Source organism: Bison bison, unplaced genomic scaffold, assembly GCF_000754665.1.
Source record: "Bison bison bison isolate TAMUID 2011002044 unplaced genomic scaffold, Bison_UMD1.0 scf7180017864373, whole genome shotgun sequence".
Taxonomy (NCBI): Eukaryota; Metazoa; Chordata; class Mammalia; order Artiodactyla; family Bovidae; genus Bison; species Bison bison.
In genome coordinates, this window is record NW_011494945.1 from 5,917,221 (window position 1) to 5,935,328 (window position 18,108).

The 18,108-nt window shown below is 39.1% G+C and overlaps 1 protein-coding gene across 1 annotated transcript in view; it reads right to left on the bottom strand.

The window, feature by feature from the left end:
- FIG4 (FIG4 phosphoinositide 5-phosphatase) overlaps window positions 1–18,108 on the bottom strand; it is a 173,064-nt gene that overhangs the window by 44,660 nt on the left and 110,296 nt on the right. The window contains exons 18-22 of the mRNA XM_010856621.1: window positions 16,731–16,878; window positions 15,187–15,270; window positions 13,022–13,217; window positions 11,927–12,009; window positions 9,763–9,849 (exon numbers count right to left, since the gene is read on the bottom strand). Of these exons, the coding sequence (XP_010854923.1) occupies window positions 9,763–9,849; window positions 11,927–12,009; window positions 13,022–13,217; window positions 15,187–15,270; window positions 16,731–16,878 (598 nt within the window). The remainder of the gene's footprint in view (window positions 1–9,762; window positions 9,850–11,926; window positions 12,010–13,021; window positions 13,218–15,186; window positions 15,271–16,730; window positions 16,879–18,108) is intronic.

The following is an 18,108-nucleotide window of genomic DNA, read 5'->3' on the forward strand; positions in this document are numbered from 1 at the left end:
TCTTGTTTGACCACTTCCAATTTGCCTTGATTCATGGACCTGACATTCCAGGTTCCTATGCAATATTGCTCTTTACAGCATCAGACCTTGCTTCTATCACCAGTCACATCCACAGCTGGGTATTGTTTTTGCTTTGGCTCCATCCCTTCATTCTTTCTGGAGTTATTTCTCCACTCATCTCCAGTAGCATATTGGGCACCTACTGACCTGGGGAGTTTCTCTTTGAACAGTATGAAAAGGCAAAATGATAGCCAAAATATATAGGAACTCAAACCACTGAACAGAACAAAAACAAACAATCCAACTAAAATATGGGCAAAGAATGTGAATAGATGTTTTTCCAAAGAAGGCATAAATGGCCAACAGGAATGTGAAAAGGTTCATTGTGAAATGAAAACTAAAACCATGATGAGCTCACCTCACAGCAATTAGAATATTGTCAAAAAGGAGAGATGACAAGTCTGGCAAGAACATGGAGAAAAGGGAACACTTGTTCATTATAGTGGGAACATGAACTGGTACAGCCACTATGGAAAATAATATAAAGGTTCCCCTAATAAATAAAAATAGAACTACCATATGATTCACCAATCATAATTCTGGCTATTTATCTGAAGAAAACAAAAAACACTAACTCAAAAAGATATACGCACCCCCCTGGTTCATTGCAGCATTAGTTACAGCTGTCAAGATGGGAAAGCAACCTCAGTGTCCATCAATGCATGAATAGATAAAGATGTGTTATATATAAACACAAAGGAATATTATTCAACTATATTAAAAAAAGGAAGTCTTGCCTTATGTTAAATGGATGGAACTTGAGGGCAATTTGCTAAGTGAATTAAGTCAGATAAATACCATATGATCTCCCTAATATATGGAATCTTAAACAACCCAACCCTCCAAAAAACCCCAAACAGATTGGTAGCTGCCAGAGGCAGGGGCTGAGGGATAGGGGAAATTGATGAAGGTAGTCAAAGGTACAAACTCCTAGTTATAAAGTAAATTCTGGAGATGTAATATACAACATGGTGACTATAGTTAATAATACTGTTTTGTACATTTGAAAGTTGCTAAGAGTAAATTTTTAAATGTTCTCACCACATATACACACACACATATACAACTGTTACTATGTGAAGTGATGGTTGCATTAACTAACCTTATTATGGCAATCATTTTGCAGTATATGCACACATCAAATTATTACATTGTACACCTTTAACTTACATATACTATATGTCAATTCTATCTTAATAAAGCTGAAAAAAATTTAAAAAGAAAATCATGATCCTATTTTAGCCTGTCCTGCTGCTGCTGCTAAGTTGCTTCAGTCGTGTCCAACTCTGCGTGACCCCTTAGATGGCAGCCCACCAGGCTTGCCCATCCCTGGGATTCTCCAGGCAAGAACACTGGAGTGGGTTGCCATTTCCTTCTCCAACGCATGAAAGTGAAAGGTGAAAGTGAAGTCGCTTAGTCGTGTCCGACTCCTAGAGACCCCATGGACTGCAGCCTACCAGGCTCCTCCGTCCATGCGATTTGCCAGGCAAGAGTACTGGAGTGGGGTGCCATTAGCCTGTCCTACTAACATATAAACTAATAAGAACATCAATGGTTTGTCAGTTGAGACAATCATGAGACAACTGCCAAGAACTCTGTGTTGTTACATCTAAAACTGAAAATATACTATAGTGAAATGAAAACTAACAAATATTTATCATTTGTCTTGCCATCTGCTTCAATTTGTTAACCCTGACATTTCTTTTTTTTTCCCATCACACTGAACTATTGCATGACATTCCTTAAAGAAGTTAAACTACTGAATATTATTCATTCCTAATTTACTTAATGCTTACCGCACCTTAGGTATTATGCTATGAACTGCAGACACAAATGCAGGTAAGCCTTGCCCTCAAGTAACTTAACAGTTTTTTTTTAAATTAATTTCAGATTTAAAATACCACAGCTTTTTTTTTTTTTTATTCAAGGACTTTCTGTTCCCATTAAATTAGGAGGGATGACAGAAGGATGGTTATAAAATGAATGGACCTTTAATTTTGAAAACAATGCAATTGATTTCTATGGTAATACTTCTTAAATTTCTTCATAAACCATAAGAAAAATAATATTAAAATGCTAAACACAGAAAATTACTGATCCAACATTAAGACTATTGATGCCTATTGGTGGATTCTAAACACAAATTAGGACTTAATGGGATTTGTACTTTATTTTTAAAATTATGTGTAAAAGGCCCAAAGGGTTCTGAGTCATATGTAGGATGACAGATCTATATTTAAATATACAATTGAAATGCTTTTTTCTTGTATTGGAACCAAAATTTTATCTTAGCTGGGAAGACTTCTTGCAGAAGCTCAGAGAAGACAAGGGCAATGAATACATCAAACCTGGGCTCACATCGTCACTGTGCAAAAGGAAAGGCTGTTAGGAAGGCACGGTGACATGGCACAAGACTCAGTAACCACTCCATCTGCCCAAAACCATCCCACTCACCTTCCATCCACAGAATTGATGGTAATTTGGTAAACCAACAAAATAACAAAAGGTTAAACAGTTACAAAATGTGATTCTTTATGCAGAGCTAAGAAAACCAATGAGTAATACTCTTCACGTGGCCATATCAGATATGCAGATCTGTTCCCTCAGGATTAACCTGCTTGTTCATGTGAAAAAATAAGTATTTTAAGGGCTAAAAATACATTTAAACCCCTAAATTCTTCATTTCTATCAGTAATTGGAGGATCTCCCCCCCCTTTAATAGGACCATGAATCTCCAAAACATTTAAAAAACACATATAATAATCTATTTAACTTGGACCCCATCAAAGAAAGATACAGAATTTAACTTACTTTCTTTTAAAATCAAGAGCCAAAAAAAAAAAAAACCACCCACAAAATCACTGAGTCTCTGTAAAACCTCTTGCTGTTGTTCAGTCGTGTGGACCCTTTTCAACCCCAAGGGCTGCAGCATGCCAGTCTTCCCTGTCCCTCACCATCCCCCGGAGCGCCAGACAAATCACCTGATCCTATCATTGTCCCAAGCTTGGATTTGTATTTCCAATTCTGGTGACCAGATCTAGTCAACATAGTTAAACACTCCTGCCTCTAACACATTCCTCACACTTAATTAGTTACCAAATTGTACCATGTCCTACAGAATCTACCCTTACAAAATAAATCCCCTTATTTCAGCAGCCAAAAGCAGACTCCAATCACTTCTTTGCCCTGAGGTTTCTAATAGATGTGCTGTTTATCTCTTGGCCTCCAATCCATTCTCCATGCTATTTCCACAGTGACTTTTATCACATCCCTGATTAAAACAGGCTTCTAGGACAAGGGTCACTCTCTCTCACTTAGCATCTCTTTCTCATTGTTCCTGTCGGTCTGTATCTCTGGCCTACTCACTGAAAATCCCCTTGCATTAGACACTGAATTCTGTATGAGTCTCCAAAAGTGGTGTGTGGTCTTGAACCTTTGCCCTCTCTGCCTTCTTCAACCAGATAACTCCATTTTCCCTTAAAATTTAGCCTGGGTGAAGCCTGCCCAGGAATCTGATTTGTATTCTTCTTTGCACTCTCCTCTTCACACCACCTCCCACCTTCACAGCACCTCCCACCACCTGGAATTTGCTGACACCAGGGAAACCCTCAGAAGCAGAGACTCTCTCTCTCTCTCACTCACTGTGTATTAATGTACATACACCTACCCTGGCATATAGTGCCTATCATGCCTTACTGTATTACAAAAGTATGCCTTGGGCTTCCCAGGTGGCACAGTGGTAAAGAATATGCCAACAATGCAGGAGATGCAGGTGTGGTCCCTGGATCAGGAGGATCCCCTGGAGGAGGAAAAGGCAACTCACTCCAGTATTCTTTCCTGGGAAATTCCATGGGTAGAGGAGCCTGGCAGGCTATACAGTCCACGGCATCGCAGAGAGTCAGGCACAACAGTGCACACACACAAGTATATCTCACCTTACAGAATCACTAGCTAGGTTCTTGGAAATAAAGAAAAGCCAATACTGGTGGGGTGGAGATTCCAGTCCTCGTGTGAACCTGCAGAATTTCCATAAGTGGTATGCTTTGTAGTCACCAAAATAAAACAGTCAATATACTAAAGTTTTAAAATATCAGAAGTTATTTTAGATACAGTAAATTAATTACACAATTACCTATAATTAAATTTCCATTTATTACTCCTTATATGCTAGAAACCTTTCAGGATAGCCTTCTCTGAAAGGTTCAAAAAATTCACCCTGTTCCATTAAATTTTCTTGTTTAACATAGTATGCAGGTGCTATAATAGATAATATTCAGAATGCAGGTACTATTATAGATAATATTCAAACAAAGAGGCATTCACTTTTCTGTCTTTCCTTTATACATCCAATAGCTTTTCATTTTGCCTTTCAGCTGGAGCTTCCTGCTACCTCCTTCCTTTGCATGGTCATCCCAGTGCTCAACTCATTGTAAGTAATGAGAGTGTATTTTCCAAAGCCTGCATTTACTTTACCCACTTTGGATACACCACAGAAACCTCTTACACCTCTTTCTGATCCCTTTCCGTCCTGACCTCTCCTGTCTATTCCAAACAGAAATTATTCACACATTTTCATTCAAACAACAAACATTCATTAAGTGCCTGGATAATGGGAACAGAGTTAAGATTTTTAATTCATTTGGTCTCAGAAAAGGTGCATTCATATAAACTCAATCTGTGACTGTTATCCACAGGGAGAAATGCATTTTGCACAATGCTATATTTATGTATAGAAATAGAATTTCATGAAACAAGACTCAACCCCTGTGCCATGCACTAGAGCCTTCTACTGGACTCAATTCAGTTTCTTTTCATTTTGTTGTGTGGAGGCCTACCAAATTAATTTCATGAGACCCACTAATGAGTCTAGAATTGTAATCTGAAAAGCACTATCCTAAAATACAGGAAAGAAATTTGTGTTCTGGAGAGATTACTGTATTTTAAAAACTAAACAGAGTTAAAAATACCCTGGAGGGGTTGGAAAGAGGACGGCAAAGGAAAAAAGAGGGAGAAAGAGAGGAAGGTAAAATAAACAGGGGGTTGGGGGAAGCAGAAAGAGATCATTAGAAAAGCATATAGAAAAAAGCCAGAGAGGGTTAAAGAGAAAAATAAAGGCCTGAGCCAGAGAAAGAAAGACTTCTGTGGTAATTTCTGGGGTCACAACCTAGTTTCCTTGGGCTGAGGAACTGCTGTCACCATCGTCTCCCTCCTATGGAGCGAATTAGCTGCTAATCATTGATCACTGCTTCCCAACTGCTCTGAGCCTTAAACCTTTAAAGACTGTACCCCTGGGTGTTTGGAAAAGATAACAAGAGTGACCCATTAAATACTTTTTTAGCCTGCAGCGGAGATGAGAATATTATCTGCAGAGGACTAGATGAAATCCACGGTGGGGTGGGAACCCCGGAGTGACATGTACACAGCGACACAGCATCGAAAGTGACACCACGGAAAGTCAACAAAGTTGAGCTAAGCACGGCCTAATGTCATGCTCACCTCACGGGTGCGAAAACATGCCCTGACTCTGTGTAAAAGCATCCTCTGATGAGTGAGAGGATCCCCTAGCCAAAGCCGAAACCCAGGGGCATTCCCTCTAAGGTCAGCAGATGCTGTTTATTGTGAGATGTTCTTAGCAAATACATTCAACCTATGGTCTTAATACAGTAAACAGTTATTTAGCTCATCCTCCATTGGAAGGATCCTAAATTAGACAGTTTTTTACCAAACTCTATGTATTACATTTTGAACCATTGCTGAGAGACAAATGTTTAAACAAGTGAGACATATACCTGGAATAGGTGAGCCGTGGAATAGCAGGCACTAATAATACACGTGTTCATGTTCTTAACCTCCACGGATTGGCATATATTGCTTAGTTAAAAAGTGCTGAGAACTGGGAGTGTATAATGAGGGCAGGGTGGTCCTGAATACAGTGCCCCACCTGCCCAGGCTCAGCAAGTTCTTCCCTACAGGCCTGTCTCACTCTGCATCTGGTCACAGGTGCAAGTGGAAGCAGGACAGAGAGGGAAAAAATGCTAAACCCTTGATGTGTTCACTCTTCTCCTCTATTAGAAGGTACTAGGGAAACAAACAGGAGAGGGCAGGGGGTTTATGAGCAGGAAGCAGAATAGGGGAAGAACTAACAAGTGATCACGGATGGATGAGGTGGGCCGTGAGAGATGCTCACGGCGCCCCGCGTGTACTCGGATAGTAATGGGGGCAGGGGTGAGAGTCAGCACATTTCAACAGATATTTACTGAGCACCCAATTTAGGTACAATTCAAGAGGCAGCAGGGGAACTTACAACTTAGGATGGCAATGACCCTAAACAGCAGTAACACTGTTCCCAGGATGTCTTAACCTCCATACCATGTTATGAATCAAGCAAAGTGTGCCTGCCCAGGAAGCAAGTCTACATTTGAGGCAATATGCTCGGGACCAGGAAAAGAATAAAGGCATATTCTCTTTAAATATTATTTAAAAAAAAAAAAGTTCAAGCTCAACAGGGCAGAAACACTATGGTTTGCATCTGGAGCTGCCTATAAACTAGATCATGTCAGAGGATCAAAATAAAGGCTGTTCACACTAATAACCCAGTATTTTTACCACTGTGGTTATAAAAGCAGTTGGTAACACTAGGCATTTACAGCTTAGTGATGGACAGCCAGCTCGTCTGGGTTGAATGTCAGTTGCTGTTTGACCTTGGGCAAGTTATATAACTTCTCTGTGGGGTTTCCCCATCTGTAAAATGAAGACGATAGTTAAGACCTACTTCCTAGAGTTATTGTGAGAATTGAGTTGATACAGGTTAAGGTACATAGAACAGTGCCCATCACGCACTGCTCAGGAAGTGTTGCCTGATGTCGCTTTTCCCTAATCACCACCCACACACTGAGGGAGTGGCATGAGTCAAAGGGAGGGTCACGCTCAAAGAGGATATAACTGTGAGTGTTTGGGCTGACAGTGCAGACACTGACCAGTTTGGGGTTTAAGATCCACTCCTAAGAAATGTCCTGCAAGAGCACAAGTGACCATGTCCAGCTCCTCCATCCAGTTTTCTATACTTCTGCATCAGGAGCTCCTGGTCTACTGGCTCCTTGCCAGTTGATCACTGTCAATATATTTTATATTGGTTGTTACATACCTCATTTAGAAAAGGAGTACTTGTTTGCCTCATAATTTCAAGACAAACTGATAAGACTATGAATTATCCAGAGATCAGTAGACACAAATGTATATAAACTTAAAAAAACTTGCTATATTTCAAAATATACTAGAACCTGAACCATAACAAGATGAGGATTTGGAGCATCTCACATAAATCTAATTTCTCTTGGTTTTGGCACAGCTTTAAAAATCTAAAATTGAATAGCTGACATTTTAAGAACCTAGTTACAGAGTTTCAATTTAAAGCAAGTGCACAGGCCACACGCACACACACACACACACCAAAAAACAACACTCTTGAGCAGTTGCCATGACAACATAATACAAAGCCTACCAAGCTCTTTGTTATCCTGCTGAAGATGCTGTGCAAAGATACTCAGTGGAAAAGGTTAAAAAAATTCAAGATCCACATGGTTTGTTTTTTTTTTTATCTGTGCTAAGACTCAGAAAAGCAAATACTAAATACTGTAAGAAAAAGAATTTAAAAGTAACTTATCAGCAAGACCAGTTACAGATCAAAGTAGACACAATGTTGAAGGAAATGGGAAGATGTTTTTCTTTTATTTTGTAAGCTATATTCCCTTTAGTATCTGCTCCTCCTAAATTGTGCTATACTATTTTAATGGAAGAATCAATTCAAATAATACAATTTGATAACAGAGTCTCTTACTTTACCAACACATTTAAACACTTTTCCTTCTTTGGCCACCTCCAATGGCACCCCACTCCAGTACTTTGCCTGGAAAATCCCATGGATGGAGGAGCCTGGTAGGCTGCAGTCCATGGGGTTGCTAAGAGTCGGACACGACTGAGCGACTTCACTTTCACTTTTCACTTTCATGCATTGGAGAAGGAAATGGCAACCCACACCAGTGTTCTTGCCTAGAGAATCCCAGGGATGGGGGAGCCTGGTGGCTGCCGTCTATGGGGTCACAGAGTCGGACACGACTGAAGTGACTTAGCAGCAGCAATATCAGCTTATTTGGGAGCTCATACTTCCGTATGCTAACTAGATCTAAGAAAGAAAACCTGTTTCTAAGTTAATGAGCTCTTATGTTTCTAAAAAGAGAGAGGAAAAAAATAGTGACAGAGGAGAGAAAGAAGGGATAAATAGACCTTTTGGACGCTGTGATAAAATAATCTTGGTTTTCCTTCCCCTTCTCTGATTAGCCATCTCTGTTTCTCTTCTCAGTGTTAAACCCAGATCCCCTTAAGACTCACCTGTAGATCTCCTCAGTCTGTCATTCTCTTAAGTGGTGTCATCTTTGACCAATGGCTTCAGTTATCATTAATATGCATTCATAATCCCAGAGCCTCTTTTCTGAGTTCATATCAGTGGATTCAACTGCTTCCTAAACATGGCCACTTTGCTTCCCCCTTGAAAGGCAAATGGGGTTCTCCTACAGTGCTCTTTACCTTGATAAATGGCAGGTCCTAATAGGTATTAAGTACCTATTTGCTAAGTGAATGAATGAAACAATCAATCAATCAAACCTATTGCACAAACCAAAAAACCTAATGACCATCCTTGGTAAGGCCTTTTTTCCATATCCAACTCCTCTCTATTTTACTTCCTAAACATTTCCTAGATTCATCTCATTTCCAAAATTCTCCCAGCCACTACTCTCTAAGCCACCAATCTTTGCCTGGATCACTACAGTAGCCTCTTAACAATCAGGAACACACAGATATAGTACAGACAGAAGTCGGGCAATCAGTATCAATGGTTTATTAAACTAACTGATAAAGTTGGACTAAGAAAAGGGAAGAGAACATTTACTAAATGTCAACTCTATGCCAGACACTGATCTAGACACGTTACATATTCCACCTCACTTAATCACCACAGTGACCCATTTTCATAAAAGAAACTCAGCTGAGCACACGGCATCAGGGAGCCACTCCTGGTCACAACCTCTGCTTGCTTGGTCCCAAAAAGCAGAGAACAATGATAAATACAAAGAAGAATGTGATGATGGTGATGATCACAACATAATGAGAACATATTAAGCACTTTGTATGCATGATCTCATTGAAAGTGTCACCACCCTCCCATGAATCAGGGATTATTATCACATTTGCAGATAAAGAAACTGAGCCACACAGGACTTAAAATTACTTGCTTAACGTAAAAAACCCCAAAAGTGGCAGAGTGTTTATTTAATTTACTAAACAGCAAGTTAAAAGAACTGGTGAAGATACAGTGTTAGAAAAGACAAACCACTCCTGCCCTCAGGGGTCTGGTAGTGAACTTGAGGAGCTTGTCTCCAGGATCAGATCTGTTTTTTCATCCCGGCCCTACCCACTGGTGGGAATCCCCCAGCAATTTCAATCCCATTTCTAAAGGGTGCATTTCAAGCACAGGTCAGGCTGCCAGCCTCTTCCACATGCCCATAGATACCCAGTTCTCCTCCAATAGGATACCAGGAGGAGATGCTTTAGTGCTTATACTAATTTGGTCCCAATGTTTCTCTTACAAAGTCTTAAAGGCATGAATACAAAGATTATTTTTACAAGGTCTAATCTAGTACTTACAATTTTATAACTCCATCTGGGCACCTGGAACAGAACTGCTGGCTGCTCTTGTCTTGTTTATGTTGACTCTGCCCCAGCTGCACAAATCTACAAATTATAATGTGTAAAAAAAAGTAAGCTAAAGGAACTACCTGCCACAAATTCAGTAGATCACACAAAGTGTATGGGTGTTCAAATGACAGTAATATACTTCTATCAGAAAAGCACACAAGAGGACCCTATGTGACAGAAGACTTGGTTTATAAATGACTGCCTGATGTTAGAGTGGGTTTATGAGAATAGAGGAGGAGGAAATGCTTAAAATTTAAGTCATAACCATGGATATAAAAATGAAAGAAAATGTTTACTTTGTTGCATTCTGTTTACTCAAACGTGGTATAGAACCTGAGCCGAAATGTTCCTGAGGCCAGGAATTTGACCATAACCCCTTGCGGGTCTGAGGGTGACCGCAGCAGGAAGCAGAGGGAAACAAGGGGAGGGGGATGGTGCTTGGGTGAGACAAATGACAAGGAAACGGCAGGATCAGGCTAGAGACCCAGCTCCTGAAGCAAGGATGCTGCTAAGATCCCAGGACAAGGACTTGGTTCCTCAGGACCACAAGAATCCCCACATGTACACCAGCCACTATTAAGGGTACTTTCAACAGAGACAGAGGGGGCTGAGGAGACCACCTGCTGAGCTTCACTGGCCCACCATGCCTCCTCAGAGAAGCCTCCAACAACACTAAACCGGACTTGTAGCTAAGGGCCAGAGCAGGCCCCAGGCCCACTGAGCAAGGTGACAGGATGCCTAGCAATGGGCCCCTGATATTTCTCAAGTACACCCATCTGAGGTGTGGCCTGTGCTCCATGCATCCATCTGACCCTCAGGGATGCAGCCTGTAGTTTTTATTAGGTTTTTTAAAGGTCAGGAAAAGTGCTTCAGAAACTACCAATTATTAAATCATTACAGTGCTATGAAAAACTTTTAAATTAGCTTAGTCTTGTCCAGCTTTCATCTTCAGCAAGTGAACATCACTGACATGTACACTTATGCTGTCTGCAGTAAGTACAGTCATATTGGTCACTAACTCCAGATAATTCATTCTTCTAGACCATGTTGCTTACAGAGGTCTACTTCAACTACTATTAGAGTTAAGTGACAGAGTGTGGCAGCTGTTGTGAATGTACTGTGTGTCCAGGAGTGAGGAGGGTGTGGCTAGTTCTCAATGACTCAGTTGACTTCCAGTAGGACAGTATACATAGTCATACCAGTGCTTCTGCAGTTAAGAAATGCTATGTATTTCTATATTTTACATATTCCACAGCAGATCTGACTAATTTGAAGTAGAGAACAAAAAATAATCAGCTCAGTGGATTCTGCAGAACAAATACCCTCCTTAAAAAAGACCTGAAGACTAGTACTCATTTATATTACATTTTACGTAAGCCAAACTTACATAAGTGGGACCATGTTCATTTGTTAAATAATTACGAATTCTTAATACATATATTAATACTAGGTTGAGGCGGTGTTTAAATGGGTGTTTAATCCTTAGGTTTTTGAGGATTTGGGGGTGAGGAATTCTTTAGAGAATCTTATAACTATTAATCTCTGCAAACACACACACACACATTTTTAGGTACGTGATTTTATGGATACCTTTTGGTAGATCTCCACCTTTTAGCTAGATCTTCCTAATAAAAGTCTATAACACTCTGAATTGGTACCTTTTCATCACTGCTTCCTTTTTCCTCCCCAGTCACCACTCCCACCAGGGCCACATCCACCCCCTCCACCCACCCCAAGCTAAATTGAATACAAAGTCCTCAACTGTCAATATCCCAAGTTCATTTTGTAAGAAGGTACTTGATCTTGAGAATTTGTTAATGCAAGAATGCAGAAATGCATTTGAACTTCGGTTTGCAGTTTATATTCGGGCAGTGAAAATATGTGTAAGTATCATAAACTGTTATCATTCAGGGGCCCAAGAGTCTCAGACAGTAAGAAGGGTTTTTAATTCCAAATGTAAGTTGTTTCAGAATCTGACCTAAATGCTACTATTCCAAGTGGAAGTCACTTCCTCCTGTATGGTTGACTACTTTCAATTTTTAAAAGTTATATTAGATGTAAGTTATTGTAATACATTTGCATTTGTCCTTAATTTCTCTTGAAAATACCTTACCTTAAATAAATGGAAAGATCTTCTTCTGAGAGGCCATCTGAGAGGTTGATTCCATACACCTCTTTCATGGGCTGGACTACATTCTGGGGTCGAAAATATGGGAATCAGGAAGAGTTCTTAGACATCTAGCACATTAATAATTTCCAAAAATGAAGAAAACGACCCTGTGAATTTTCCCATAAAAACCATCACAATGTTTCAACGTATTCATTAAATTTCTCAATGAGTTTTAAAAATTTTTATTTCATTTTCACTAAAATAGATTATAGATAAAAATTAGTTGGTAATTACTAATTGCTTTTGTATAATGCAAGAGTTGGCAAACATTTTCTGTGAAGGGTCAGGCAGTAAATACTTTATGTCCTTTGGGTCACATCATCTCTGCCACAGCTGCGTAATTCTGCTGTTACGGGGTGAAAGCAACCACAGATAACATATAAACAAATTGGTATGGCTGTAAATAGGCATGGCTGGTTGTAAATTAAACTTTACTTAGAAAAAATGGCAGCAAGCTGCTTTGGCCAATAGGCTGCACGTTGCCAATGCCCAGAATAAGATTTAGTTCCCATATCATTACATTTTATTTGCCATGTCTACCTCAAATGACTTCTGGCTCTTACTAGAAATCCAGTTCCCCTAAAGCTAAATTTGATTTTTCTATTGTTCACTTGCCTTTTGTTTTCCCTCAATATACTATCAATATCAAATTCAACAGGATGAACTTCCCACTGGGATTAGGCAGAGATTGTGAGGCCCAGGTGCAAACCCTGCATTCCCATAATGTGCTAAGCAAGGGAACAAATAGACCTCGAGTGGATGGGTTGCTCAAAGAGGGACAGGATTCGCCTTAAGAATTCTGAAGTGACAAGAAATTTACTATTACACGTGGAAGCAAAAATACCGATTTCAGAAACCATTTTCAGTAATATCTTTGCCAAATGTATTTGTCTCTGTAGCACCTCCAACACGGCGCATGAGAATGGTGGAGTGAGGTGATGTAACCCTTCCTCGCTCTCAGCCTTTTGGCTGAAAGCAGGATGCTGGAGCTGGTTGTCCAGAGCCTCACTGGACAGCAGCCTCTCCTGCGTCCCTCACCTCTGTCACTTTGGCACTGTCGCCCAGGTCGGTCATCTTCACTGGGGTGGAGCGCTGGGACACGGAGCCCTCCTCCTCTCGGTCGGTCCCGGAGTCGTCTTCCGAGCTGCTGGACACGGCCTCCTCGCTGGGCGGCGGCGGGGCACTGGCGGCTGTTTTCCGCTGTAACACGGCTTCTTCTCTGTTGCTCTTATTTCTTTAAAAAGATGAATATGGATGTGAAGCATCTGTAAACCGAACCCTCAGTGCTCACCGCGTATCACTCTGTCCCAAAGCCTTAGTCCTGGAGAAGTGTTAAGAAAATGACTGTGAGAAGCTAGCGTCTGGATTCAAGTTGTGCTGAAGGGAAAAGTTTAATAGTTTATCATGTACATGTACTGACCTTCTATGAATTTAAGCTTTGCTATGAATTCAGAAAATAAGCAAGTATGTGCTTGCAGTGTGCAGAAAAGCCTTTCTACCACTTGGCTACTGTGTCTTCCCTTTTGGTAACTGAAATCGGGATTTTCAAAATTTATAGTACAGTAGAAGACTGTTATATCTGAGATATTAGTGAAATTACCTATAACTTGTAGAAGCATCAAAAAAGGGTCGATAGCCAAATCCATGTGTGTTTCTGGCCTTCCTATGAATTTTTATCAATCACAGTGGCAGCTGATTACTTGTACCGAAGTAATGAGCAACTGATGAACATAAACTAAGATTTTAAACTGTTTTAAAACAATTTATTAGTAAATAACTATGTTTGCTGATGATGTCTTCTAATAATAGAGAGTGGATGAGGGGAAACAGAAAAAAATATACATTATTTGCTTGTATTTCATTGCCAAATTTGATAGTAGTCAGAATACTGTTTTTTTCTTAATTAAAAAAATGTATGGTAATATTTTTGGATTTTATGAAAAATATTTAATATATTTAATATTCTTACTTGAAAAAATTATCTGCAAGGGACTTGAAATATTCTACATTTTCTAGAAAAGAAATATGTAATACTATCTAACCATGGGTTAGATATTAGAGAAAATAAATTCATTTCTGACTTCATGAAACTAAAAATTAAAGTTGATACATTTCAGAACTATACACTAATATAAATGGTCATTTATGTATTTGTCCCAGGAACACTTTAAATTCTAAATGTCCTGAGGCCGTTCCTTCTTTTAAATTCCTCATAGCACCTGGTCCAGGACACATATTTAAGCCACATAAGTGGTGTATCTGGGAAATAGTAATATCAGTATATATCTCATTGTATAAATCACACATGTAGTTAGAATCCAATTAAGACCCTGTACACACTCCCAAATACAATTAGGACTCAAAATCCACGGTCTGGCCAGGGCCTAGGAGAATTCTCATCACTGGGATCACTCAGGTCAGCGGCAGTAACAGAGATGCGCAGACTAGGACACATTTCATTTCAGTCTCAAAGCATAAAGATTTAAACGTGGTTTGTTCTCTTCCTCATACTGCTGTATACAATAAAATAACAGCCATCCCCCACACAATGTTAACGGAGTACACAGAAGATCTATTAAGTCCTCTGTCTGAGCATTTGCTTTAATGTTTTCTCCGGGTGCCAGCAAAAATAAACACAACAAATACACGTTTTTACCTAAGTCTTTTATGTTGCGGGAAACAGAGGATATGGAGTTATTAAAGGACATACATAACATCTGCTACCTAACTTTATGCCATCTACGGAACATCTAATTTAAGTAAAATGTACTGTGTTGCTGAAATTCCCATAAATTCTACTTAAGTGTCAACCATGCTTTAATAATCCCAGTTTTATAAATAAGCTATCTGTATAGATGCAGTGGGCTTCCCAGGTCGTGCTAGTGGTAAAGAACCCACCTACCAATGCAGGAGACGTAAGAGATGCAGGTTCTATCCCTGGGTCAGAAAGATTCCCTAGAGGAGGAAATGGCAACCCACTCCAGTATTCGTGCCTGGAGAATCCCATGGATGGAGGAGCCTGGCGGGCTACAGTCCATGGGATCACAAAGAGTCAGACATGACTGAAGTGACTTAGCACGCCCGTGGATGCAGTGTATATACTATGCTGTAAACTATATGACTTGAAGTTATTAGTTTTGGGTGAAAGTGCTATATTATTTTTATGTGAATCTTTAAAATTTTATTCTACATGTAAATCTTACCCCAATACCGATTTTCCGGTTTCATCTGGCTTACGTACAGTAAATGGACTTGGATCAATACCAACGGTCTTAGGCATGAAGTCACTGAAGAAAGGGGAAAAAATTCCATGTGAATCACTGTCCATCCAGATGGTATCGGCTTCCCTCTCTATTCACATTCTTATACTGTTCCTTCTTAGCCTTCAGAGGTATATATATTCTAAGTGAAATACTCAGGGGAGTTCAGGTGATCTGGGCCATAAGACCCCATGAATTAACGGCACTCGGTAACTTCAATGTTAGCAGTCTTCACTGTGAATTTTCTCTGATTAAGAGGCCCAACAATTTTGAATTCAAGATTTTGTTTTCTGGAGCAGAACTGATATCTGAATTACTATTAAGATTCACCTCTGGTTGTATATCATGATTCATTTTCAAGTAAAATTAAACTCATAAAACTGATGGCAAGACAGTAAGCTGCTCGGTTTTATGGACAATGTTTTTATTACACTATACCACCTAAGGAGGCAGGCACAATTATCAAAAACACAGTGAAATGAATTGAAGTATCAACATCTATTTCATTAGTCCGGAGTTAATTCATTATAACACTGGAACACTTTAAATAGAAACTGTTAATTTACCACTTACTGTGATAAGCTGAAGCTACTTCCTCATGATACAGGGGCTACCTTACTATTACTGCTGATGCCAGACAAAACTCCTTAATAGATGCCAAATAAGCAATCGTTACATGATTTATGCAGATAAGACTCATAACTTCTGGCAAGGATACTGCTCCAAGCATGTGACTCAGTATTACATTTTTTGAAGGAAAAGAAAGTAGTATTGACTCTGACTCAAAATGCCTACTTAACAGTTTGAAAATGCTCCTTTCAAATGTAAGTGGTTTACTTTTTCTTTCTTTTTGAACTACTCAGTTGATCTTCATGATTTATGGATGACATATTTGAGAATTTGCTACTCACTAAAATTTATGTATAACCCAAAGAAAATGACAATAACCTCACAGTTAAACTGCTAAACTTTAACAAGTATAACTGAAAATCAAGCAAGTAAAAATTCCAAACTTTCTATCTGAAACCAAAGAAAAATGTAGAGTGATTTCTAGGAAACAAACCATGAAATATGTTTCACCATGTACTATATTAAGTTTAGGCACACATATATTACATTTGAAGAAAATGTGAAACACAAAAGGTAAATACAAGAATGCAAACTTTAGTATAAAACATAATGGTCAAAAACTGATTTTCTGAGCCTCATTTCTTAATCTAGACCCATCATTTTCCCAAAAGGCCCCATTAAAGTCCAAAAGAGACAGAAAAATGAAGTATGTTCAAAGGTGACAGACCAGGATGGAGAGCCGTCCAACAATAGAAGGACTGCCTCCTGAGTAATGGGCTCCCAATTGCAGAAGGAATTTCAGAGGTTGGACAACCACCTGCAGGAGGCATGCAGAACAGTAAAGGAAGACATAGCTAAACAAACTAGGAAAACCACAGTTCCCCAATGCTTCCGGTTTCAGAGAATTCACAACATACCGTGCTGAACTCGTCATAGCCAAGCAAAAGGTGTCATCAAAGCTACTCAGCTCGTATGGTCGAAAGAACTCATTGTGGATGTCAATCTCCTCTTCATATTTGTGAAATTTCTTCACTACTAACTTCTTTAAGTTCGCAGCACAGATAACTAAGAGAGATACTGCCTGTTACTCTTAAAAGTCTTCAGATTACATCTCCTAAACATTTCTGTCATGGCAACTGTGTTCACAGAGAGTACACTGAACGAGGCTCAGATTGTGCCTCTGGCACTAACACACTTGGAGCTGAAACCAGACATGTGCACAGAACATACATGGCAAAGCTGAGCAAGACAATCGCCAAGGAGGCAGAGGCCTCTGGAAGCTGGGGTGGGAGTGGGGAATTATTTAAGAAATCAAATCACTCAATTCTTTAAATTCCTTTTTTCTCTTAAATAAACACCCTCTGCCTTAGAGATAAAAATTATGCAGCTATTTTATTAAATTTTCCATTATATTTCAAATCCTCTTTATTATGGGCAACATTAGGTTGTTAAATTCCTATCTTTTTTCCTAGAACAACTGAATCTTCTTAGCAGCTGTATGATTTATGATTTTGTCCAGAATTTCAAGATTAACAAATGCTTTTTAAAAGATAATTAATAATTTGTGAAGAACTTATTTGCAATCTTCTTACTTTATGGCCTGCACCATACCATCCAAAAACGGGATGGTCAAACGTGACTAGATGGAATCTTCAACTGGAGTGTTTCAGATTGGCAATAGATCGCCGCATCCTTTCACAATTGAGAAAACTGGCTTGTCCATGGTCGGAAGAATCAATAATAGAATCAAGAATAAACTCTATATCAAACTGATCAATTATTTAAACTTGGAAACATTGTTCTAATATGTCAAAATACATCTGAAGGTATTCTTTGAATGTAAAAACTTTCCTGCCTTTCTGACAAATTAATATGTAATCTTCAGTGACTAAAATACAGTTTCATACATACATCTGTACCTTTTTCACTGCTTAGATATAGGGAGAGTTTTTATTTCTCCTTGTGAATGGGTCCTCACTTCCTCCCCTATTCCCCCCAAATATGTAGGAATATATTAAGTACTAATTTTAAATGATGAAATAATATATCCACTAAACATCTGAGTGACATACCTGATAACTGGTAAGACACAATACAAGGTATTGGCCTATTTAGACAAAAGAAGTATAATACAATCTCTACCCTTTAAAAAAAGCTAAGATGTCATAATCTCCTATCTATTATAACAGCAACATAACCCTGAATAGTCATTCATTTCCTCCTAATAAAATGTTATATGAAATGAATGCTTCAAGATCATTTAATAATAATTTCCAAATAGGTTGGCATAAAAAC